Source organism: Monodelphis domestica, chromosome 4 (genome assembly GCF_027887165.1).
Source record: "Monodelphis domestica isolate mMonDom1 chromosome 4, mMonDom1.pri, whole genome shotgun sequence".
Classification (NCBI taxonomy): domain Eukaryota; kingdom Metazoa; phylum Chordata; class Mammalia; order Didelphimorphia; family Didelphidae; genus Monodelphis; species Monodelphis domestica.
In genome coordinates, this window is record NC_077230.1 from 257,113,780 (window position 1) to 257,138,408 (window position 24,629).

Sequence of the window (24,629 nt, forward strand, 5' to 3'; positions counted from 1 at the left end):
CTATGCTGGGTTTGTCCTATATATTTCCTTGATTAAATTCCTTGTCACAAAATGTACTTAATGCTTGATTCAGATGCAAATGTAAGCTTATTAAATCAGCTCTTATTAATTTTCCAAAAATATATTTCCAGAGTTTTTACTATATGTCAAGCATCACCCCCCAACATTTATACATATAATTTGCATGAGTGATTTTGTGATGATTATGGATATGTGTTTATATGTATGCATATATACACAGATACACATATATGCATTTTCTTGTTTGTTTATAAAACACACACATCCATATAGACCATAGAACCACGAACACATTTTTATTAGAGATATATAAAATGAAACATTGCTGCATAAAAGAGAGCTGAAATATTAAGCATCAGACATTTTGTGTTTGTTATATTTCAGAAACAGCAGTTGAAGGGAATATTTTAGTACCCCATTCCAGGGATTTAAAATTAGCAATATATATCATTTTGGCCATTGCTAACATGCAATGGTATTGTAGACAACCAGATGGTGTAGTAGATAGAACACTGGGTCTAGAATCAGAAAGACTCATTTTCCTGAGTTCAAATCCAGCCTCAGGTGTTTACTAGCTGTTGACCCTGCAGAAGTCATTTAATCCTGTTTGTCTTAGTTTCCTCATCTGTAAAATGAACTAGAGATGGGAATGGAAAATCACTCTAATATTTTTGCTAAGAAAACCCCAAACAGGGTCATGAAGAGTCAGAAGATTAAAACAACTGAACATAATATCCAAAGAATAAGAGAAGTGACAGAAATTTCAGAAAATCTCCTTTTCTCAAATGAAATATACCCAAATATAATAAACTATGGCTGTAGTCACAGTGTGAAATTAATTGCATTCTTTTGATTAAAAGTACTACTAAAGGATCAACCCAGTGAGAATGATCTGTTTATCCAATCTAAACAACTGAGTCTTTCTGAATGCAAGCATCATCTGTGGATTTTTAGATTTAATTATTTTTAAAGTATTATTACAAGTTCATTGTCTGTCTGACAACACATTATATGAAAATATTTGGTTTGCTCTGGAAAGTCTAAAATACAATGACACAAAAGTTAAGCTAATTTGTCACAGCATAGTTTTACACCAAAGGAAAGCTTCTACCAAAGGGTGTAACTTCCATCTTTAAAAACAAAAAAATTACCCTAAACTTTTTCCCCCTCCATAGGCTTTGAGGTATAGAAAAGACAGTTGCTTACTCTTTATAACTGCTTAATTCTCAGATTACATTTTAAATACTTGGTTCATATAAAACTCACCTAGGAACACAGAGCTACTCCAGAAAGCATTTTGATTTCTGTTACAATGAAGTAACAGAACCAAAGAAACTTAATCCACAATAAATTAGTACCCTATCCCTTTGGTTTGTCAGTTTCTCCCTCAAAACTTTTACCTCTTCAGTTCAGCCTCTACTCAGTACTTCAATTGACCTTCCTAACATACAGGTTGGATTGTCTACCCCCTATTCTATAAACTCCAGTGGCTCTCTCTATTATCTATAGAATTACACACAAAAGTTGGGCTTCAAAGTCTTTCACAACTTGACCCTTTCCTACATTTTCAGTATTTTTAGACCATAATTTCCCTTCTTCTTGCTGTTCCTCAGGTAAGACACTCCGTCTCTCATCTGTGCTTTTTTTTTTTTTTAATGGTTTTCCACTATGCCAAGATTTTTCTACCTCTTTATCTCTGTTTCCTGGGTTTCCTGCTGTCCTTTAAATTATAGTTAAAATCTCACTTTCTAGAAGAACCTTTTTTCTACTCCCCTTTAATGCTAATGTCTTCAATTTATCTGCTTTGTACATAATTGTTTATGAATCGACTTCTCATTAGACCATGAGTTCCTTGAGACTAAAAACTGTTTTGGGCCTTTCTTGGTAGATTTAGAAATTAGCCCAATGCCGGAGGGCACATAAAAGGTGCTTAATAAATGCTTGGTGACTGAAAATGGGACAGGAATTCCCTTCTGACAATCTAATCCTGACAATAGACATTCCCTCTTCTCAATGATCTTTAATATGACTCTTCCGGAAATAAACTCTCTGCCATTGAAGTTTCCGATATTCTACAGGAAGTTCATACTTAGTAGTAGATAGCTAATCTTTTCAATACTTTTGAACTCTTAGGTTTTATAATCCCACTTTTTATGAGAGTACAAAAACTTCTTAGAAAATGACATCTAATTTCCTTAACAACAAATGGAAATTTCCCATTGAAACATTTTCTGACATCCTCTCAGTTATTTTGAAGCCAGTCAAAATAAATCTATCAAATAAAGTGTGTTGAATGGTTATTCAATATGATGTTTTAGGCAGCTAGTACATAGAGAGCCAGGCCTCAAGATGAGAGGTCCAGGGTTCAAAACTGGCCTCAGATATTTTCTAGCTGTTTAACCCTGAATATGCTACTTAACTCCAAATGCCTAGCCATCACCACTCTTCTGCCTTGGAAATGACACTTAATATGAATTCTAAAACAGAAGGCAAGAGTTAAAAAACATGAAGTGTTCAAAGCAAAGAATATGACAAGGCTCCCATAATAACTTTAGAGACTCATTGACCTCCTGACAGCCTTCAATCATTAAAGAATGTGAATAGTAATATTAGTATGGAAAGCAGAAATGTTCATACCATAACTAACTTTAATAAACATCACAAAACCCAGTGTGATAATATCTACTTATTCATGATGTAAACTACAACCATCGCAAAAGATCATGTAATATGTATTACAGTTTCCTGGAAAATTTCTCTCATATATTAATCCCTGAAGTATTTAGTAAAACTATTTCCTTTCACTGTTAATGTCATCTACTGTAATAAAGCATTTTTTGTTTTATGGTATTTGCATGAATGAGTATAAGGAGAAACAGTATAATTTAAAGGTTATTTTTCAATTCTCTTACTCAAATTACCATTTAACATTGTACTAGTTTTGGTTGAATAACCTTTACTAATGAACTCAAGTTGAATTCAATTGAAAATTAATTCCAAGTATATGTCTTGCTGCTAAAGATATATCTGGTTAGAAACAGATGCCTTTCCCTCCTGCCTTGCTCCTTAACCTCAGCTTACCTCAGCCCTCTCTGCAAGTTTTATTTCTCTCCCAGAAATGATGTTTAAAAGTATCAATATGGAAAACACTATGTCTAGTTAACATTGCTTCAGGCACATTTTGGGGGGTATGTAAGGGATGAGGAAGGGGTAAGTTTGGAAGAGGAAAACTAGTCCTGAATTTAATATGTCTGTTCTTAGTTACTTCATGTTCTAAGAATTGTTTCTAGATGAAGGAAGCTGCCCTGGAAAACCAGCACAATGCCACTCAGGACACTACTTCACTGACCCTGAATATTAGGACGTGAGTTAATTTCTATGCCACATACCTCCAGAAAACCCTAAGCGGCAAGTAAATTTATATAAACACACATGAATGTAAAATAACAAGCAATGTCTCCCTAGATTTATTTTGGAAAAATCTGGAAATATTACCTTTGATAGGACCATATAGCTTACTGTTACAAAAACTGGGAATACTGATAACCAGCCTTGCAGCTCTCATGGGCAATTTCCACATAGCTCATTAAAACAATATTTCACCTAAAGCAACATTATGCTAAATGCACTTTATTTTAAATGGACCACCTTGGTTTGGTTATTGGGGTTCTGTGGAGATGAATGCATTTCTTCTAGTACAGCACTGTGAATTCTCAGATTAGACACTGATTAAGTACTCCACAAAGCCTCAAGTCTACTCAGCAGAGATAATAGTTTCATGCTTTCTGAATTCAGTAAGTTGGCCTTTACTCTTCTTTTCTTGAAGGGAAATTTGTGGATTAGCAAGGCAAATGAATAAAAGTGCCATTAGAGAAGCTTCTAAAATTTTCCTTTGGGAAAATAAAGAAATGAGACATCAGTGTGAAGCAACCTGTTCAGTTATTAATATGAAATTAATAAGATTCATAGAGATTTTGGAATATGATCAAGAATAGCATCTGAGAGCAGACACGAATATTTCGAAAAGATAGATAGCCTGCAGCACAGGCAGTCTCTTGCATTTGTTATATAATAGCTGCATTAGAATAGAGGACAAAAGAAACCGGAAATAATGTGAAGATGTGGCTTAAAAATAAAGGCCTCTCAAGACACTTTTTAAAAATCACTTGGGGGGGGGGCAGCTGGGTAGCTCAGTGGATTGAGAACCATACCTAGAGACGGGAGGTCCTAGGTTCAAATCTGGCCTCAGCCACTTCCTAGCTGTGTGACCCTGGGCAAGTCGCTTGACCCCCATTGCCTAGCCCTTACCTCTCTTCTGCCTTGGAGCCAATATACAGTGTTGACTCCAAGACGGAAGGTAAGGGTTTAAAAAAAAAATCACTTGGGGAATAATAAAAATAGACTGTCTGATCACAACACTAATATTGAAATTATTCTTCAAAATACTGAACTAACACACACAAATCATTGCATAACTATCCTCAAATATCAAATGATGTTAATTTATAAGTTTCATTCATCAAAGTAGCCCATAAATGAAGAGAAAAATTCTTTTTGCATACAATACCCAAACCTTAAAAGTTCAATTCAAAGTATCTTGTTATACCATGTTTTTATATGAAGTACATAGCAAAGCACATAATATATAGTAATGTAGGATGCATCTTTCTTACTGTATTGCTACTAAATCTATTAACCAGTTTCATCCGTATCTTATTATTACAATTGGTTTCTAATTTATAACAAAATTCTGTCTCTGGCTCAGTCTCTCTGTCTCTGTCTCTCATGCTTTGTTTCAGAGTTCTTCACATACTTTTCTCATTTAATCCTCAGAACCTCATTAGATAAATCCTATTAAAATTCCTATTTTACATATAAGGAAACAGACTCAAGAAATTAAATGACTTGCCCATTGTCATACGATTGCAGTCTAACAATGTTTAAAAACTCAAATCCAGTATTTTATTTACTATGCCAGGCTGACTTTCAACTCTTCTATGAACCATTCACAGGCATAGGTCCTCCTACTAACTTCAGGTGAAATAGAAAGAATTAAGACTATTAGTGACTGAACATTTCCCAAAATGATTATATTTTCTTTGGCCATCAAGTTTTAAAAGCATTAAAATCAGGCAATGATTATAGTCAGACTTTCGCCCCCTGATGGTTTATTATGTAAAGTAACTAGTTTTAAGTTCAGTTTAGTAGTGATGTCAATTAAGAATCATCCAAACTATATACTGCTGAAGACAGGTGGAATAAGAGCATACAGAAATTAAATGTGGAATGTGATTTTTTTTTTGTTCTTCCAGGGAAGTGTTCAGACGCAATTTTCAATATCTTCTGTCTCCCTTACTATTCAGTGGTAAAAGACAGAGTAATGCCATATCTTTAATGTTGTATCCACTGTAAAACAATCCCTCAAAATACAGAAAAATTATAAAGTCAGTACAAAAGACTTCACACACTGTAAAACTGAAACAAAATAGCAACAAGCAGAGTGAGTTTTGGGAAAATACACCCACAGAGCATCTGAAGAGGCAAGCAAGTAGGAAGTTATTTTTAAGAATGTTGTTGAAGTTGTTTTTCTTTTAAAAAAATATATATGTATATTATTGTTGATTTTTTCTTTATCTTATACTTATTTCAATGCATACCTCCTCTCTTCCCTATAACCAAAGAAGCTTTCTATGTGCCAAAGACAAAAAAGCATAATCTTCCAGAATGGAAACCACATTTGACCATGTATACAATGTTCTGTCCAAGTAGTCTTCTACTTCTCTTCAATGGAGGAGGAAGGAGCCATGTTTACTTAGGTTTCTAAGGACTTGCTCTGGATTTTCAGTTATTCAGAGTTCAACCTCCTTTTTGTGATCTTTCTGTTTACATTGTTATAGCCATTGGGTATATTTTTCATCTGGTTTAGCTTATTTAATTAGAGTTGGTCTTCAGTTCTTTTTTTATAAGAATTGTTTTGTGACAGTTCTTTCCCTCACTTTTCCTGTCACTGCCAAGTTTAGGGTATTTAGGACTGGTATCATTTGGTGTGGTAGAGGGAGGACTGCCCCTACAAAATTTTTTGCTCTACCACCTTCCCAATAAAAATATTTTCACAAGTTTTTTAAAATTGTTTTCAATAGAATTCATTGTTATTGATCACTTCACATTCTACAAGCTAAGATTCTAAGCCACTATTTTCCCAGGGTATAAGGTGGATAAATGAGAAGGGAGTTTGCTTAGATATTCACCTAAACAAGAGAGACTTATGGATTCAGACATATCTTGCATCATCCCAGGACTGTGTACTCGAGTTATTTTAAAACTTGTACTGAGAGAAATTTTTTATAGGATCTTGAGACAGATGGCTAGGTTTATGGCAAGTTTGCATCAATGTTGATTCATCAGAGTTTACTGACATCATCAATACTCTCTTACTTCATAAATACTTATTGGTAAGGCACTTATTTTTACTTTATGAAGAGCTGACACCCTCCAGATTAGTAGGAAAGGCATTTTAGGCTTTAGTTTACTAGTTTGTAAAATGGAATTGAATAACTCCAGTATGGTATGATGCCTAGAGAGCTGGACTCGGAACATGTGAAACCTGGGCTCAAATTTGTCTTCTAATACTTTCTGGCTAACGGAGTAAGATGTTTAATGTTTCAGTGTGGTGTAACACTGGGCAACCCATCTAGTTATTCTGTCTCTATTTCTTAATCTATAAAATAGGGATGATGCCAGAGCAGGGTTATCATGAAAATCAAATGAGACAACATACCTAAAGTGTTTGGCAAACTTAATGTGCTACAGATACTTGGAGTTTGGCATATATTTAGACTGTGTAAAATGGTACCATCCAGGTGATTAATGCTAGAGGACCTGCTTCTAGGAGTCTGGAAGAGGGGGGCATGGGTGGACATTCTGGATTGGCCTGTCATATAAAAGCAAGCAGTGTTTTCCCCAATGGTTGCAAAACTAGCTTCAATATTATTGGATTATTTTTTTGCAGGGGTAGAGAAGAAAATTCAGGTATAAAGGTACATGTTATTTCTTCACTCATAACTGGTGAGACCATTGAGTAAACTTAGAGTGGTCAATGATTCCCCCACACCCAGAAATGGGTATGGGATTTTAATGATTTTATTGGTTCTTTTCCTATCTAGGTATGCATATTCTCTAGTCTATGAGTTATAGCTGTTGGAGATCTGGGAGCATAGGAATCCCATCCAGATACTGGAGCCTTCTAGGTAATGAAGCTAGGAGGAACAAACATCAGGGACATTGGCTCCACTGGCATTTAGTCTTGACTTTGGTAGAATTAATACTATGTAGGAATTTAGCTCTATTGTAAGCCTAAGATTCCTCTCTTCCTTAGAGACTCAGATGGCATGGAAAGTGAGAATTATGCCCCCCCCCCCCTTTTGGAGGAAATTATTTTATGTTTTTTTCTTGCTATATATTGAAATTAAACATCCTTTTGGAGAAGATAATTCAATGTATTCAGTAGTTAAATGGGAGACCATGTAATAATGGAAAAGTCATCAATTCCTTGGTGTACCCCTTTAGGGATAAAATTCAACAAGCTTGGCCCACAGTGGGGCTAGAGTAACTATTTGACATATATGAACATGAGCTTTTCTTATTACCTAAAAAGCTAAAGGAGTTAGAAACAGCAGAGAGCTGAATATCCATTCTACAATCAGGAAGAGCTGGGGCCACACTTAAATGAGAGGTCAATTTGGAAAAAATATTTATAAAGACAGGAAACTATCCTTGGTAGTCTGGCAATTTTATATCTTACTGTCCGAATCTTTTAAATTCAATACATATTTACTGAATACCTAGTGGGTGCAGAATAATGAGGGATATAATAAAAGTACCTCCACTTAGGGAACTTATGTTTTATTGGGAGTGGGGAAGCAGATATAAGAAGTACATAAATGCAAAGTACATATATTATAATTCTGTGATTCTAACAAAATGATTTCAAGACAGAGAAAATGTCAATACTTGAGGAGGTGGGGAATGATTCTAAGAGTTTTAATGGAGGATGAGATGACCTGATAACTACTTTATATCAAGAATATTAAAACATTTACAGGAAGTATTAAATTAAAACTGAGCATTATTAGGCATATATCTTTAATATGAAAAAATCATTAGTTCAGGCCTGAAGCATATACACTAACTTGTAACAGAAACACAAACTGGGAACAAGCAAAAGTGTTAATTGTAGAAATAGAAAAAAAAACAAAAAAACAAATGATATTTTGTAAATAGAGATGGAAGGGAAAAAGCAAAGAAATTTTAAAAATAATGTAATTATGATCATAGGATAAAAATTGGGTTCAAGATAACCTATTTAGTTATATTCTATTTAGTATCTGGTAAAACATTTAATAAGTGACATTTGGTGTGATTGAATTGGAGAGGTAGTTTTCTGTGGTTATCAAGGGTAGGCCTTCCTCAATTAAAAAGTGATCTCCTTCAAAAAGGATTGTTGTCTCCATCCTCCTATCTCTCTTATTACCATCTTCTGTAGTACAAAGCACCTAGAACCTACTAGAGAGGAAGTAGGAAAGAGGAGGGAAAGCATGAATAAGCCTATAGTTGACATGGAGAATTCCACACTTGGGAAAGTGTTCTGGAAGAATGGAATTTGTTGCCATAGATTTGTACTCCACAGATTGAAAAAAAAGTATATGTAAGGGGAGTAATGACATTCTTTACACTGCCCTAGCAGTGATAAGAAACTCTTGGGAGTTAATGGATTGTTTCCAGGGACACTATTGGGAGTAAAAACTGAATTCATGATTTGACTAGGAATCAAGGGAGATACAGTGGGAAATGAGCTCATGGCTATCAATCAATCAACTCAACCAATCAAGTATCTATTGAGTACCTGTTATGTGCTTAGAACTGTGCTGGGCACTGGGGATGCATATATAATGATTTTTAAACATCTCCAATCACAGTTATCTATTCATTCCAACTACCTCTCAGGAAGGGTTAGACTTAACTACTTAGTTCCAGAAAAGGAAATGACAGAAAAACAAATCACGTCTCCATAGCTTTCCAAAACTTTCTAACACTTAGAATTGTCTCCAAATGAAACTGGTTTTCTCTTGAGGTCGTAAGTTCTCTGTCATTGTATAATCAGAGGCCAGATGAATGCTTTGAATACTCATTTAGGGAGCTTATTGTAGCGGACATTTCTGCTTGAAAAAAGGTCAGGGTTGGACTAGCTTATATGTAGTATCCCTTAAGATTCTCTGTCTAATTCAGTAGACAAAATCTTCAAAGGACCTGGTTCCTTCATTCCATGTCAAACTTTAACTTTTGGGGTAACTTCAAAAGTAATTCAAAAAGAATACACTAAAGAAAATCAGTTTGAAGTTCAGAGACATGTAGAATTGCAATTAGGTTTTTGGCAGAAAAAAGAGATTATAATTTTCAAAGATAAACAGAAAGAGCAGTCCTAACCACACTTAGGAATCTAGAAGAAGATTTTCCTTTTTGAGGTTCTGTGAGTTCAACTTTTACTTGGCTCCCTCCAATTTTATTTATTTTCATGCTATTAACATCTTCTAGGCAAAGAGAATGCTTCAAATTGAACAACCATTGCTCTTTAGTTTTTGAGATCGGTCTCATTTGAAATACAGCTATTTCAGATGACAAGGATAAAGAAAAAAAAAACCCAACAACCACAGTCTAACAGAGCTCAAAGGCAACAGTCATTGTCTCATACTATAAATCTAGGCATTAAGAGGACCTCAGAATCCATCAAATACAATCTTGTCCTTTTACAGATTAGGAAACTGAGACCTAGGGAAGAGGAAGAGAAAGGATGGAAATAAGCACTTCTTAAGAACTTTTATGAAAACAGAGAGGAGGGAGTAAATTGAATATGATGGGAAGATATGCAAAAAACCCAAAGCAAAACAAAATCAAGGGATAAGAAAGAAGAATGCACTGGGAAAAGAGAGAAAAAAAGAAAGTCAGAGAGACATTATGTCACATGAAAAATCAATACAGTGAAGGGGAAGGTGGGGATGGGTGGGCAATGCATATATCTTATTCATATTGGAATTCCCATGAAATGGGAATAGCATCCACACTCAGCTAAAGAAAATTATTTTACTCTATGGGGAAGTAAGAAGAGGAGGGGAAATAGAAAAGAGGGGGGTGGACAAAATAGATTCTCCATCTCCTAATTTCATACATTTTTATTGACTGTCTAGAATTTTCTCCTTTTTCATCTCTGCCTCTTGGCTTTCCTTACTTTCTTTGAGTCCCTGATAAAATATCATCTATAGAAAATCTTTCCAATTCCCTCTTTTTCACCTTCCCTTTAAAAAAATTCTGTGTATAAACAAATTTTGACAATTATTTTCTGACCTATGATTTCAGTTCCCTCTTAATTCTACTGTCTTTCCTTTGCTGCAAATCTTCTATTTATCCAGCTTCCTACTTATATATCTTTTTTGAATATGATTGCATGCATATTTATCCTTCTATTAAAATTTGAACTTCACAAGGACTGTCTTTTGTCTCTTTTTATGTCCCCAGCACTTTGCACAGTTCCTGGCAAATACTATGTCCTTAACAAATTTTTATTGACTGACAAAAAAATTCTGAGGGTATCATTCCTTTTAGTTTGCACTAATGATGTGTGTATACACATTCATTTCTGACTATATTGATATTATGCAAAATGAGAACTTTAAAATAGTGATTTCACATGTTCTACTTGGACTATATGATAAAATGAAACAAGAAATATTAAAATTTTGAGGCATCTTCCCCATACTTGACCCAATTGATCCTACAGGAGGCCCAATCTGCACTATTAAACTATTTTTTGGTTAATTCACAACCCCGTCCAAGAAATTATTTGTCTAAATAGAATTAACTCTTTGAATACAGAGTGAATAGTTTTCTCTTAAAATTTTTGGGCTTCATGAAATCATGTATATCGATGGTATTCTGTAGACATGGTCTAAGAAAAGTAAGCATAAAACTGGGAATACCACCATCACAGTACTATAATTCACATGTTAAAGTAGTACCTATGGCTTTCTGAGTTTGATATGTCCTTAATTTTTCTTTCTAACTGAAATAGTCATTCCATGTGAAATAAAATGATACATATTAGAATACCAAATATTAAGTTTCTCAATTTTAAATAGCTAATCAACAAGAATTTATGAGCATTCCTACTTTATACCACTATGTTAAGTCATGAGAATGCAAATGAAGGCAAAAAACAATACTTGGTCTCAAGGAGTATATAATCTAATGTAAACAACTATGCACAAACAAAAAAATTGGAGATTTCAGAGGAGGACCAGGAAATTAAGAAGGATCAGCAAAGACTTCTTGTAGAAGGTGAGATCTTATCTGGGACTTAAAGGAAACCAGGGAAGTCATAAAACAGAAAGGAAAAGAGAGAATTCCAGGCATTGTGGAAGGGTGAGGTGCTACAGAAAATGATAAATTGAGAGATGGAGTGTCTTAGCTGAGGAAAAATAAGGAGGCCAATAGAAACAAATCTGAGAATACATAGAGGCTTGAAAGGTAGGAAAAGGGCCAGGTTTTTGAGGATGGAGGATTTTCTTATTTTATGGGAACATGCCAGATTTTATCAGATAGGGAAGATGACATCATCAGACTTAGATTTTATGAAGATCAATTTTAAAACTAAGTGGATGATATATATTCAAATATAACTGTTTATAAGACAGCAACATTTGACTTGAAGAGTAAAAAATATCCCCAAATCCCATTTTTACAACTTATATGAAATTAAAACCAGTCACTCCCTTTTGTCACAAAAATATTATTTGTTTTAACACTATGCATACAGTCCCATAACTATTTTGATTTTATGTGTATTATATTAATTTAATTTCTAAGTTTTCCTATTGTCTAGCTTGATTCACACAATTTATTCAGTCATTCTAACTATACCAAAAATTCAGTCTCAAATTTTCTTAGAAGAAAGCTATTTTTCTCTTACTTCTCAGGAATATAAAAAATTCTTGCTCTTCTGTTTCTCAATATATCATAAGCTCACATTAACATGGTTTCTCAAATGTCAAATTATCAAATTATTCTCCTGGAATCATCATAATTATATGTACAAATAGCCTGACCTGAAAAGTACTATTATCCTTAAAAAGAGATTTCTAAAGGGGTTTTGAAATATTTATTAGCCAAAATATAGGATTCTATAAAGCTTCAGAGTATAAGGCTTGCATAACTACCAAAAGAATAAAAATTTTGATAAGTACAACAAAATCTTGACATTATTTCATTATAAATTCATTGGTCTAAGGAAGTAATATCTAAAAATTCATGGGGTATTTGTTAACAGGAAAAACATCAATTTTTAGACTTCAGGATTTCCTTTTCATATAACTATGTCACTTTTTGTACTCAAGTAGAATAACACTTAAAAAATCATTTCAATCCAATATGGCCACTTTTCAGTGGTTCAATTTTGTGAGATTCATGGTATAACCTTTAACTGATTGATCAATGAATGTATTAGCCTTTCCCAAAAAGGAAGAGGGAAAAAATAGCAAAATTAACAGAGCAAAATATTTTTAGGCCCTATGTATCATGAATTAATTTTTATTTAATTCTATATTAAACTAGTTTTATTTTGAAAGTTGACTGAGTGTCTCAAATGGTTTAATGGCATTTTTCTGTTCATATGTTGCCCCATGACCAAAAGTTGAACCAAAAAGAAATGAATATTTTAAAATGTTGCTTCCCTCTGGTGAATCCTATCAAAGAAAATACAATGGAAAAATAACTGGACTCGGGAATTTTATGGGACTTAAGAGAAAATTAAATTTCTTCAAAAAATAGTTGATTATATTATAGTAATTTAGAAACTATAATGGTCATCTAAAAATTCTAGGGAAGTAATTAACTGGGACTAACAAATAGGTTTCTGATAGTAATGAAGGAGTAAGGCTTTGATGAAGATATTTTTCTTGAACTTATCTTTTAGTCATTTTTGAGGGATGTTTCCCACTAGAATGCCTTTTTGTTTTGAAGAAAGTTAAATGCTATACTAATTATATATTTCTGAAAATAACTGGTCATTTTGGATATATATATATATATATATATATAATTCAATTTAGAGGCTATCCAATAATATTTGTGTAGAAATTGAAGCAGGAAATATTTCAAGACATTTTGTTGCTTTTGATCTAGAAAAATAACAGATGACATGAAAAAATAATGTAGTGTCAAAAATTATATGATTACAAATGCTTGTACATGTCATATGACACCCGTAAGATATTCAGATCATAAAATATATGGTAAAACTACAACTTATAAGAAATTATTCAGTTTAAAAATGTAATTTCTAACAAGGGTTATAAAGATTATTTCATGTGTACATTTTCTCATTACTATTTTAATGCATGCTTTATAGCAAGAAATGATAATATAATATAATATATCTACTAGTAATTTAAATAATTTTCAGTCAAAGTTTTATTAGCATCCCTAAATAATTATCATTATTTTGAAGATTTGCTATATATAATTCTAATCTACTGATTACAGCAGTTATTTTGAGTCAATTATTTTCAGTTTTCATCTGAATTTCATAGTTGGGGAAGCTATTATCTGAAATTTGTGATACACACAAAAATAAGAATGTGTTTCACTTACTGCCCTGATGCTTTCAAAATGTCCACGTTCTTTCTCAAAATCGATAGGCTGTCCCTTCAAAGTCCAGTAGAAAGAGACATCCAAACTGGTGTCATGAATTGCCTTGCAATTGAGAACAACACTTTCTCCGACTGTTAACTCTGTCCTTTTGGGAGTAAGTTCTATCCTTGTAGGTTCTATGACAACACAGGAAGGAAGAAATGGTGAGACTGGTTTCCATGAAGCATCCTCTAGAATTTAGCTTAATTTTCAAACCTATAATATAACAAAGATATCACAATTTGTTGAAAGCATATAAATACTATACTTTAAATTATTAATTCAAATAAACAGAACCCTAATGAGATAAATTGTTTGCTTCCCAACTATAATTTTGTATTTGATAAATTGATTATATAATGGGAATCCCTGTGGTCTACTGTGAACTCATTTGGGCAGCATCCACTTAATTAGGAAATTCCAGTTATTCTAGGACTGCTACATGATGCTTGAATAACTGCTGTTTATTAAAAACACTGATTAAAGATGTATATCAGAAAAAAAAACTGTCTATTGATTAAGCCTAAGTTAAAAGTACCCTGCTTCAAATCATGGAAATGAATATTTCTCTTTGGCATCTTATAATTTTGATATAGAAGATGCCATGCTGCAGACTTCAAAAATGTAGAACTACAGACTAGGATAAAATTTAGAGAAAACAACCTAGGAGTATTTTCTTTTAGAAATTCAACATGTTATTTTTTTGTATGTGGAAAAAGAAAGAGGGGAATATGAAATACATACTTCAGTATCATAGCAATATTTTTTTCTTCCCCCTCAGATTTTCCTCTCTTAGCTCTGTGGCATATAAAATATAACTGTTGAATTACATGGCAGAGAGAGAATCCTGTTTTCACTAGTCTTGTGGAATTCTTACCCGTCTTGGGACACATTTACTGACCGTGGAGTCAAAGGACCTAGGTTTAAATCCTGCATATGTGAGTTATTTAACTTCATTCATATTCAGTTTCTTCATGAGTAGACTGAGGGGTTGTACTGTATTATGATAACAATGATCCTTATATAAATCCACAAAGTTACCCATTGGGATATTGCTTGGGTCAAGGCATTAGAAACATTAAGTTTTCTAATATTTGCATTACTTCTAAAGAACCACTGTGAACAAAGAACAACCATAGGACAGAATCTATTTTAAATATGAAATCTCAAGTAATTAAATTCCCTGAATATTACAATCAGGAAACTAATATCTTCAGAGAAGGCAGAACACACAAACTTAATTTAATCAGAGTACAAGTATAATTCAGTATTGTGGGTAAATAAGATTCTGGTTAACTAAGGGCCATGAAGTTCAATTTCTGTCACTAAATATATTCTAAAAGGGTGTTGATCTCCCTACTGCTTTAGTGGATAGAGTGTTCTAAATATAAATAAATCTACTTTTGATAATTTGGGATCTAGCATTGTCTCAGGGTAATTACTATGAATCATATCAACAGTGATTATAGAGATCTGTAGATAGAGAAGGTATAGAAAACTGCTTTGTATCTAGGGCCCACAACAAAAGTTCCCTTCCTTCCTTCCTTCCTTCCTTCCTTCCTTCCTTCCTTCCTTCCTTCCTTCCTTCCTTCCTTCCTTCCTTCCTTCCTTCCTTCCTTCCTTCCTTCCTTCCTTCCTTCCTTCCTTCCTTCCTTCCTTCCTTCCTTCCTTCCTTCCTTCCTTCCTTTCTTCCTTCCTTCCTTCCTTCCTTCCTTTTCTTTCCTTCGTTCTTTGTAAAATAACTTTATGGTACAAGTTTATTTTGGTTTCATCTGTGTCTCTCATAAAGATTGAGTCATTACATCTAGAAAAAGCTATAGGGAAATTTGGCACAGTGCTTGGCACACAATAGGTGCTTAATAAATGATTATTTACTGACATGACATTATTAATAAAAACATCTATATTCCAGGAATGACTGATGTGGATGATGAAAAGTCACATTTATAAAGTTTCTAAGAGTGTATAAAGTGGCTTTGATAGATCATGAAATCATAGGGTCATGAATGAAGATCTAGAAAGAATCTTGGAGAAAATCCAGAACCTCACCAAAAGTGAAGGTTCTGGTTAATAAAATTTGATTGTATGAAGTGTTGTCAATGATTACCCTATCTATGCATGGAAATGTATGACTAAAAGGATTACATCATATTTGCTATTTTGTGGTGATGGATGTTGCTTAATTAATGTTCCTTGCTTCAATTATTGTGTTCATTTCTGTTGGTGTTAAATTATGACAAATTTATAATATTAGAAGACATATATGATATCTAGTTCTTTTGATTAATCCAGGGAAGAAAAGATGTCATCAAAAGATTATATTATATTATATCATTTATTAGTGTATTATCACTATATTACAGATGAGAATCTTGAGTAGCAACTAAATGTTTTTAATCAGTTGCAATAATCCCCCTTCTATCCCTAGCCTTTTTGAGATAATTACTATTCATCACACCTGCTACTGGCCCAAATTCAAATGGTCCTTATGAAAATATAATGGGTTTAATGTTGATATGAAAACAGATATTTATGTTTGAGTGATAAGCAAAATTTCAAAAAGTTGCCCCTTACTTCTTTACCCTTTATTGAAAGAGAAATCAATATTCCATTGGCAGACTTCTTATACTCCACCCTGTCCTTCAAGAATCAAATGTCTATTGAGTTAGAGCTGGAAGAGAATTTCTATATCCAAACTTCTCATTTTATAGATAAAAAAATTGATGCCCAGGGAAGGTGACTTGTCTGAGGTCACACATGTTGTAAGCATCAGAGGTGAAATTTGAACCCAGGTCCCATGACTCCAGAGATAGTGCTCTGGGGTCCCTCAACAATGGAAAGATGATATTTGGTTGTTTTTGCTCTTACATTCTTAATATATGGGTGCACGCAAATAAAATATACATAATTCCTTGTTTATGGATAAAAGGCTTTCTGATAGAGAGAGAAGAACATATGAAACTGAGCGAGCATGCTGATAGAACTCTTTAGTTTGCTTACCTTTTACAAATACAGAAGCTAGGATTTCAGCTGAACCAAAGACATTTTCCCCTTGGCAAATGTACTTTCCCTCATCTGATTTAGAAGCATTTAGGATCCGGAGGCTCCCGTCTGGAAGAATAGCTATTCTGAAAATGATGAGAAAAAGGTTTTTTCCTATATTACTACAAATCAGCCAAGTTGTAAGAAATTCTCATGACATTTGAAATCACTTCTACTGGTAATGATAAATAAGATAAAGAACTCCTGTTAGAGTTAGTGATGGTAGGAGAAACATTTTACTCTTCAAGGAAGTTCCGCCAACAGCCCAGGTTGTATCTTCTTATATTATTCAAAGGGCTTATGGAGCAATTGGTTATTTTTTTTTGACACTTACTGACAGCTAATTTGAAAACTGGGAAAAGGTGACCCTGCATTTGGTTATTAAAACTTTCTAATATAATATCATCCAGTGATATTTTAATATTAAGCACAGCTATTTCCCCTCAAACTGAGAGTGACCTTAGAAATCAAATATAAAAAGATACCAAGGTAAAAAGTAGAAGAGGACAGGCAGAGAACATAAAATTAATTGTATACAGCCAAAAGATGATTTATGGCAGTTGCTCTGCAGTGCAAACTGTGCAACAAAGGGATGAAAATGAGATCTGCAACTTTGGTTGCTCACTCGGCAATTTTTTCCCTTAAGAACTTGATCTTCAGGGTTTGAATTTGGACTTTCACAAGATGTTTATTAAAAGATGACCTTAAGTCCTAGATGAAGGTGAAAAATTAATGTATTATTAAAGATTTCTAAAGGGATCATCATCTTTATTGGTCTTTGGGAAGTCTGACAATTGATTGGAAGTTGAGTGAATGAAAGGTGGAGGGAGTCTTAACAAATAGTACCTAACAAATAATAATAAAGCAACACTTACTTAAGATTTAAAGTTGGTCATGTATTTGGAATATATATCTGGTTTGAACCTCAAATCAACTTTAGGTGGCATATGTGGTAGATGCTATTATATTTTTCATTTTAAGGATGAACAAATTGAGTTTCAGAGAGGTTCAAGTTCAGGGATTGCCCTGGAGTCATTCGGCAAAGGAAGTGTTAGACATGGGACTTGAACTCAAATGTTCCTGACTCCAAACCAAGTGTTTTCATCATTATGGCAAACTAGTTCAGACAGCAGTTCTTTCCACTTTTTTGAAAATAAAAATTTATCTGAAGCCCGTATACCACCCTATACTGTATACCAGACTATAGTTCCCAAAAGAGGCAATATTGTAGAGTGGCTATAGTTCTGGAACTAAAAGACAGGAAGAAGCAGATTCAAATCTTACCTTGGGCATTTGCTAGCTGTGAGACCACAGTCAAATCAATTAACCTCTCTGAGACCCAGTTTCTTCATTGATAAAAAAAAGAATAATAACAACTATAGTAATTACCTCACAGAGTTACTATGAAATTCAAAGAAGAAATTCATAAATGGCAATTATTCCTCACAGTAGCCTGGGCTTTGGGAATTATTCTTTTCTAAGAATTTCCAAGGAATTCTCCTAATTAGGAGCAGGTGGAATGTCATCATCCTGCAAGGCCTATTTCTGAAGTCAAGTTGTTGCCTTATTTTCTGTAATTATTCCCACTCCACAGTAAAAATGGTGAAAAATGTCCTTTTTCCAAAGCTGATGCTAATATTGCATATTCTAGAGACATCCTTAGAAATTTAGGATTTAAGAACTTAGGGAAATAATTTTATCTAATAAAAGGAGAATGTTTAGTGTTGTAAATTAAGGTAATAAAATACCATCATGAAATTATGATTGGCTTATGTGAAGAATATAAAGAAATATGTAAAGGATTTTATAAAAAAATAAAGTCAAAAAAGTCCATAGTGCATATGAATTATGACCATATAATAAGAAAAATGAATAAGAATGAATGGATAACTGAAGAATTCTGATGGAACCTTGGAGGAAGCTACTAAAAATTATGACATTTTTCTACACTGAAATTCATTTATTTAAATGTAAATGGTAGCAAAGCAATTCAGTTATTTGTACTGATGTTTACTTTTAGGTTTATGATAAATAATTTTTAAAAGTAATATTTATTTCTGCCAGTTCAGTACTTATCAGGTCCCTACAGAAAGCAGATTAGGTTTTTTTTTGTGATTTTCATATCAACACAAATCATATTTTATAGCTTTTATTTTAACCATTTGATTCACAATGACATCCGAAGTGGCAACTAATGCAAATGTATGCACAGGTGAATCTATGTACTTTTACCTAATAGTTAACAACAATAATAGCTAGGATTTATGTAGCATTTTAAGTGTGTTACTTCATTCTCTACTCACAATATTTCTTTGAAGTAGGTTCTATGATTGTCTCCATTTTATAAAAAGGGAAACTGAAGCTCAAAGAAGTTAAATGACTTGCCTTGGGTCATACAGTTAGTATGTGTCTGAAATTTGGTTTGAATTCAGGTTTTGCTGACTATCCAGCTCCAATATTCTAAATACTTTATGACCAAAATGCCTTCTTTTCATTGTGGGAGTTCAAGCATTCCCAAAACAATGAACAACCCCTATCTTTTGTGCCTCTGTTCCAGTGTCTCTATAGCCCTGGAATATAGACAGAATTTCTCATCAGTTCTCTTCAGATCAGCTCATTTATCCTCCCTCTTCTGCTTCCTTATATTTTCTTCTTTCTTTACTCTTCATCCCCTACCCATCCCTTGTCCGATCCCAATGCCAATCAGTTGTTTGAAAATTATCCTGGATTTGCTTCTCAAGTACTAATCCCTATATCATACCACATAAGATATATGGAAAGGAAAAAAAAAAACTTTCCTATAATATTCTCCAGTCTCATAATTTGAGTATTAAATTTTAATCAAGTATTTCAATCAAATCAGAGAATCTCAGATTTGTCAAGAACTTCATTTTTTTAAATCCATATTCATTGTTCTGACTGGTAGATTATCCCATACCTGATATTTCAGAAAGATCACAACCATGATTCCCTTTACTCTATACTTCCTATCTTCTCAACAGCATCTCTAACTGACCTGTTAGACCCCTGTCACATTATTTCACCCCCCAAACTCTCATGCCTCTGTTTGGAATCATGATCAAATGAGCTCTGCTAATTTTCCAGGAAAGGCTGTGCAAATATACTTCCTTATGACTCTCTTTACTATCCTGTCATTATAACTTCTGGACAAAGTATCTTTCTCTAACCACCACTACCCAGTTTATGTTGCATCTCTCTGTTAGAATGTAATCTCTTTAAAGGTGGCTATTTTCAGGAAATTTGTGTTTATACTTCCAGGGCTTAATACAATGTTTGGTTCATAGTAGGCACTTGATAGATGCTCTTTTATTCATTCTTTTATTTCATTCATTAGTTCATAAGAATCTCTTCTACCACCTCATAAACACATGGTCATTAAAACTTTATTCAAAGACAGATTTTTCTGAGGGAGAAAACTACCACATGCTTCTTTGAGTGAGACAGCACACTCTACATCTTGATATCTATAAGGGCTAGGCATTTATTCTTTATATTGGTAATGGTAGCCGTCATGTTTTATTCTTTGATCCTTTTTAATAACAAAAATGTGTTATGATTCCCAAGGGAAATATGATTTTTTGTTATTGTTCAGTCATTTTTCAGTTGTGCGACTGATTCTTTGTGACCTCATTTAGGCTTTTTTTTTATTTTTGTCAGAGTTATTAGAGTGGTTTGCCATTTCTTCTCTAGCTCATTTGACAGATGAGGAAACTGAGGGGTCAAGTGATTTGCCCAAGGTCATACAACTTCCTGAGATTGGATTTAGGATGATGAGTCTTCCTAACTCTAGGACTCACACTTTATTCACTGCACCTCCTACCTGTCCTCCTTCCCAATTTTATATATTACTTATAATATTCTTTTATATTATTTATTAAATGCTAGAGAGAAAATGGTATTTTGCTTATAATTATGAAAACAAAATTAGAAAACAAATATAAAATAATTGTAAATACTTTATTTTTTTCAGGTATTTGCTCCTAGTTGAGGTTGCAAAGAGTTCTACTTTTTAGGTATGTATTATATTAAGAAGTTTCTAAGATTCTTTTTAACTCAGATTTGAGTATTTTGAGATTCTTATAGTAATATAAATTGTTGTATGAGATATACCATACCAAAAGAAAAACATTCGAGTAGGTATTATGTACTATCTTGAGCAAAATGATTGCTCTTATAGAAGGGTTCTTAACCTTTTTTTGTGTCACGAACCCCTTTGGCAGTCTATTAAAGGCTATGGACCCTCACTTATAATGTCTTTGAGTCCATAAAATAAAATACATAGGTTACAAAATGAATCAATTTGAAAATGCAATGTTTTAAAATACATAAGGTAAAATACAGAGGTCGTAATAATAATATTTTGAAATATAGTTATGTTACTACTGAAATAGTTATACACACATATATGTAAATATTGATATTTACATATATGTATTTAAAATCCATGGACCCCTGTTTAAGTAATCCTCTATTATGAGAATTCTAAAGATTATTAGGCAACAGTATTATCAGAATTTCTCAAGATAGTCGAAATTTTTTGATTAATAAACATGCATCTGGTTTAGAAGGCTGGTTTAAAAGTTCACTGACAAGAAATAATTGAGTTTTAGAAACTGACAATATTTCATATTTTGATTTAAGACAAGGTCTACCTTACTGACAGGAAGCAACACATTATATTGCCTTTTAAAGATGGTTTATGAACACCTCTGTACTTTAGGCTACCAACCCACTCATGTGATTAAGAACTTTCAACATGGCTATATTTTTTATCTGTCAGATGGTAGTGTCCACTAACTGAAAACCTATCACCCATTTCAGAAATTTAAAAATTCTTATGAGGGATTTTTAAAAAATCATTCAATTTATTAAAATCTTAACAGAAAAATAGTAATTCAATGGTTATTTAATGTTATTGAATTAAATAATGAATATGATCTGCTTTGTTAAAAAGTTTTCATAGCAAAAAATAATTAACGTTAGACAATTAAACAACAACAAAACCCTATTCACACATGAATTTTCTCAGTAATATCAAGGTAAAAAATCAATATGTATTGGGCATCCATAATAACTATCTTAAAAACTAAATCCATAACTGCTCAGAGGAAGAAATGATGTCATACTATTTGATGAGTCAATGCTATGTGTATGTGTTCTTTCATACACTGCCTCTGAAGACATACTGACTTTCTGAGGGTGTATGCCTACGACATACTAGAGAGCTTACAAAGTCTTGTTAACCCTATCAACTGCTACAAACTTCTTCAAAAAGACAAATTATATCACTAATACAAACCAATGAAGCATTGTTATGGAATATATAGCTTGAGGAAAGTAACCAATGGCTTTAGCGGCACAGGTTGATAGTTCCATCACCACCGCCATACAAAGCAGCAACTTAAGAAGAGCAGACAGATTTGGAAAGGGAAAAACTGGAAAACAGATGGAATATTCAAATGAGATTTAGATTTCTAGTCCAAAGATTAGGATATATTATTTAAAAAGAGAGTCCATGAATGCTTAGATAAGAGATGATTAAGAATCCCAATGATCTCATGAAGAATAGATTTTACTCTACTAATGCTATTATTTTTATCAGGACAAAATAGGCAGACCAAGGAAATGGCATATGTACTGGATGATTGGATTTCAGGAGGCTATTAGCCAAAGATTTATAGTGTGGCAGAAAATACAGAAAGAGATGTAAACTATGTGATAGGGAAGCACAGATTTAGAATTAGAAACAATCTTAAAGATTATGGTGTAAAACCTCAATATTAGTCAATTAATAATTATCTATTAAGCTCCTACTACCAGGCATTGTGATGAATACTGAGGACACAAAGGTGGCAAAAACAGGTCCAGATGAGAGGAGTCAACTGAAACTGAGGTCCAGAGTGATTGAAGGACTTGTCCTGGATCTCACCCACACATGAGATGTTACTTGAATCTTCCTGTCTCCAACACAAATTCTAGAACTTTTCTTGCACCCTGCTTTGCTAGAGACAACATGACAGAGTTGTTAGAGTTCTGGACTTGACTTTAGTTAGGATTGTATTTCAGTATTTCCTGTCATACTGTGAGATAGGTATGACAGATATTACCTCCATTTTATAAATGAGTTAGTTGAGATAGAGTTTTACTGATTTGTCTATGGTCACACAGTAAGACAGTGCTAGAGGTTTGTACTTGCTCTAACTAAAAGCCCAGCTCTCTTTCAACTAGATCACCATGAAAGAAGATGGGAATACGAGTTAAGACCTGGTTTAAAAACGAGCAGAATTAGTTATTGTGTACCAGCAGCTCAAACTCAGATCCTCTGAAGCCAAATTTGTGCTGTTTCTATTTTGTCTGGCACATAATTGGTACTTAATAAGTGTTTATTGACTTACTACACCATGCTCCTTCTATAGTGATCTTTCTTTGTATTTGGGTGTTCATTTTGCCACTTTTACTATCTTTGTCATTTTACCCAAGTGAGTATCTTGACTTCCCTGCATCCCAGTTTTTTATTTATAAAGTGAGATATTGATCTATATAATTTCTATAATTTGATGATTCTCATGTACCTGAGAGATCATGAATTATAGCACTGGAAGTGACCTCAGCAAACTTATAGAAGAGTGCTCTCAAGGTAGCATTGCATGTTTGTTTAAACTACTGTTTCTATTTCTATGTCATTATGCAAGACTTAATCCTATTTTTACTTGAACATAGGGACCAAAGCTTGCATAACATGATTTATAAAACTGCTCATAGCCCAAAGCTAATTTGTGGTGACTTTTAGATCCCTGATTTCATCACCAATCCTTATTCAACTGAAAGGAAACTAAGATCCAGAGAGGTTATGCAAGTAATAGCAGAACTAGAACTCAAATCCACCTACTAATTCATAGGCTATTTCCCCATTTGTGATATTCATCCAGTCTTTTCTTAAACATCAAATCAAACTTTTTAAATGACTCTAATTATTAGAAGCTTCTTTATTAGTTTCCTAGGAAAAAAATTGTAGTTTCTCTAGGAAAACCTGTCTTAATTCTTTCCTCACAAACAGTGCTTTTCCTGCTTCTATATGACAGCCCTTTAAACATCTAAATACTGCATTATCAATTTTGAGTTATCTGCAAACTGGATGAGAATTGTGATCTATTTTTTTTTTATCCAAGTCAACGTTAGAAATTTTGGGTGAACAACACAAGTTGAAGAACATATCCCTGAGGCATTCTACTACGTATCAGATGTACTTTAGTCATTCTCTAAGAACTTCTGAAGATTACTTTGATCTTTTATATCTTGGGTTTCAATTACTTAAGGATTCATCATTTTGTCCATGTAGGCACTCCTTGAATGGCCAGATTCAAAGAATGCTAATTGATACCAACTTGTAAGGAGATCTCGGTGGAGCTCACTAGGGATCTTGTGTTTCTGGTACCTTACATGTTTATGATTGCCTTGGATAAGACATAGAAGGAATACTTATCAAATTTACAGAAAATGCAAAGCTAGGAGGGATAGCTATTGTACTGAATGCCTGAATCAGCATCCTTGAAGATCATAGTAGGTGAAAACTTTGGGCTGAGTTTAATAAGATGAAATTTAATAGAAATATAGTTTAAATTGTTCACTTGGGTTCTTTAAAAAAAACAGTTTTGTAAATATAAATCGGGAAAGCATCATTTAAAATACTGTAAGCTTTATAATAGACTATAACAATGTAAGTTTGCAAAGTCATGTGAATAAAAAAGGATAAAATAATCTGGGGCTAAATCAAAATAAGCATAGGGAAGAAAGAAATCTATGCCAGA

The 24,629-nt window shown here is 33.3% G+C and overlaps 1 protein-coding gene across 1 annotated transcript in view; it reads right to left on the reverse strand.

Moving 5' to 3' along the window:
* Positions 1-24,629, reverse strand: part of CNTN5 (contactin 5) — a 1,793,707-nt gene that overhangs the window by 135,345 nt on the left and 1,633,733 nt on the right. Inside the window, exons 14-15 of the mRNA XM_007494948.3 lie at positions 16,759-16,886; positions 13,720-13,895 (exon numbers count right to left, since the gene is read on the reverse strand). Coding sequence (XP_007495010.2) covers positions 13,720-13,895; positions 16,759-16,886 — 304 coding nt within the window. The remainder of the gene's footprint in view (positions 1-13,719; positions 13,896-16,758; positions 16,887-24,629) is intronic.